The sequence below is a fragment of the Penaeus japonicus genome, unplaced genomic scaffold, assembly GCF_977035675.1.
Source record: "Penaeus japonicus unplaced genomic scaffold, GWHDUDI00000001_assembly GWHDUDI00000002, whole genome shotgun sequence".
Lineage (NCBI taxonomy): Eukaryota > Metazoa > Arthropoda > Malacostraca > Decapoda > Penaeidae > Penaeus > Penaeus japonicus.
The window spans coordinates 7673623-7676122 of record NW_028234404.1 but is presented as its reverse complement, the minus strand read 5'-3'; the positions used below and the strand labels follow the sequence as shown (position 1 = coordinate 7676122).

Genomic DNA, 2500 nt, shown 5'->3' with positions numbered 1-2500 from the left:
ATTACTATAATATAAAGGAAAATATCTTTAAAAAAAATTAAGTATTATATTTTGCGTCTGTAGGATGTCTAGGGTTCACCATCACGGCGGGAAGAGCTTCTGCTGACGGATGAAACCTAACGCCTCCATCGTCTTCCTTCCAGATGGCTGATGAAACAATGGGTGAGGAGGTGGAGACCTTCGCCTTCCAGGCCGAGATCGCTCAGTTGATGTCCCTGATCATCAACACGTTCTACAGCAACAAGGAAATCTTCCTGCGAGAACTGATCTCCAACTCCTCGGACGCCCTGGACAAGATCCGCTACGAGTCGCTCACCGATCCTTCCAAGATCGAGAACTGCAAGGACCTCAGCATCAGGATCGAGTCAGACAAGGACAACCGCTCCTTCACCATCATCGACACGGGCGTCGGCATGACGAAGGCGGACCTGGTGAACAACCTTGGCACCATCGCCAAGTCTGGCACGAAGGCCTTCATGGAGGCCCTCCAGGCTGGCGCCGACATCTCGATGATCGGTCAGTTCGGCGTGGGCTTCTACTCGGCCTACCTGGTCGCCGACAAGGTCGTCGTGACCTCCAAACACAACGACGACGACCAGTACACTTGGGAATCTGCAGCTGGAGGCTCCTTCACCGTCCGTCCTGAGAAAGGTAAGTCGCTGCGGAAATCACGTGATCTTAGTCGATACCTAGAACTCTCTGCCAAAAAAACAAAACATAAAACAAAAAAGAAACTCCTTTTTTTCACATTTCGCAAAAGTTGTTCAGAGTTGACAATCCCGTTCTCCTTTCCCTCCACAGTCGACATTCTTCCACGCGGCACAAAGATCACACTGTACCTTAAGGAGGACCAGACTGAGTACCTCGAGGAGAGGAGGATCAAGGAAGTCGTGAAGAAGCACTCGCAGTTCATCGGTTATCCCATCAAGCTTCTGGTTGAGAAGGAACGAGACAGGGTAAGTACACTGACGACGTCCTCACTGAAACTAGAAACAAGTTACCTGAATTTTGACATGAATTGACATGAATTTATGGAAAGTAATCAGCCTGAAGAAGCACATCTACTTCTTTTCTCTTGTTTTCCTATTTTCTTGCACTGTAATCATCACATCACTAAGATATCACTGTCCGTCTAAACAGATCGTCCCAGATGAAGATGATGATGAAGAAGGCAAAGAGAAGAAAGAAGAAGAGGAAGCCAAGACCGACAAGCCCGAGGTAGAGGACGTCGGTGCTGACGAGACCGCCGATAGCCTCCTCGCCAAAGCCAAGAAGACCAAGACGATCAAGGAGAAGTACACGGAGGACGAGGAGCTGAACAAGACCAAGCCCCTGTGGACGCGAAACGCAGACGACATCTCAGTGGAGGAGTACGGCGAGTTCTACAGGTCCCTGACCAACGATTGGGAGGACCACCTGGCCGTGAAGCACTTCAGCGTGGAGGGCCAGCTGGAGTTCCGCGCCCTCCTCTTCGTGCCCCGCCGCGCCCCCTTCGACCTGTTCGAGAACAGGAAACAGAAGAACAAGATCAAGCTGTACGTGCGCCGTGTGTTCATCATGGACAACTGCGAGGAGCTCATCCCAGACTGGCTCAACTTCATGACAGGTGTGGTCGATTCCGAGGATCTGCCTCTCAACATCTCTCGTGAGATGCTGCAGCAGAACAAGATCCTGAAGGTCATCAGGAAGAACCTCGTGAAGAAGGCGCTGGAGCTCTTTGAGGAGCTGATGGAGGACAAGGACTCCTTCAAGAAGTTCTACGACAATTTCTCAAAGAACATCAAGCTGGGTATCCACGAGGACTCGACCAACCGCAAGAAGCTGGCTGAACTCCTCCGGTTCTACACCTCCGCTTCCGGCGACGAGCTGATCAGCCTCAAGGACTACGTCTCCCGCATGAAGGAGAACCAGAAGCAGATCTACTACATCACCGGCGAGAGTCGGGAGGCCGTCACGAACTCCGCCTTCGTGGAGAGGGTCAAGAAGGGCGGCTTCGAGGTCATCTACATGACTGACCCCATCGACGAGTATTGCATCCAGCAGCTGAAGGAATACGACGGCAAGCAGCTCATCTCGGTTTCCAAGGAGGGCCTCGAACTTCCTCTGGACGACGAGGAGAAGCAGAAGGTCGAGGAGAAGAAGAAGATGCTGGAGAACCTGTGCAAGGTAGGTACCAACACTAGAAAACTCTTTCCTCTTTTGTTGGTAATGTGTAAATGGTCAGAAAAAATATTTTGAATTTCATGATGACGCTTAATTCCCTTCACGACACCTTGCTAAATGCTCGGATGGCTGAGTGGATACTTCCATGGCTCTGAAATTACAAGTTTGAAAAGAATTACAGATTGGAATATGTTAATGTAATCACATTTTCTTAATTTTTCTCCAGGTAATGAAGGACATCCTCGACAAGCGCGTGGAGAAGGTGGTGGTGAGCAACCGCCTGGTGACGTCTCCGTGCTGCATCGTGACCTCCCAGTACGGGTGGACCGCCAACATG

General features: G+C 50.6%; 1 protein-coding gene across 1 annotated transcript in view; it reads left to right on the top strand.

The window, feature by feature from the left end:
* LOC122256703 (heat shock protein HSP 90-alpha) overlaps positions 1–2500 on the top strand; it is a 4505-nt gene that overhangs the window by 1368 nt on the left and 637 nt on the right. Inside the window, exons 2-5 of the mRNA XM_043021584.2 lie at positions 144–651; positions 802–956; positions 1141–2166; positions 2390–2500. The exon at positions 2390–2500 is cut by the window's right edge and continues 637 nt beyond it. Of these exons, the coding sequence (XP_042877518.2) occupies positions 144–651; positions 802–956; positions 1141–2166; positions 2390–2500 (1800 nt within the window). The remainder of the gene's footprint in view (positions 1–143; positions 652–801; positions 957–1140; positions 2167–2389) is intronic.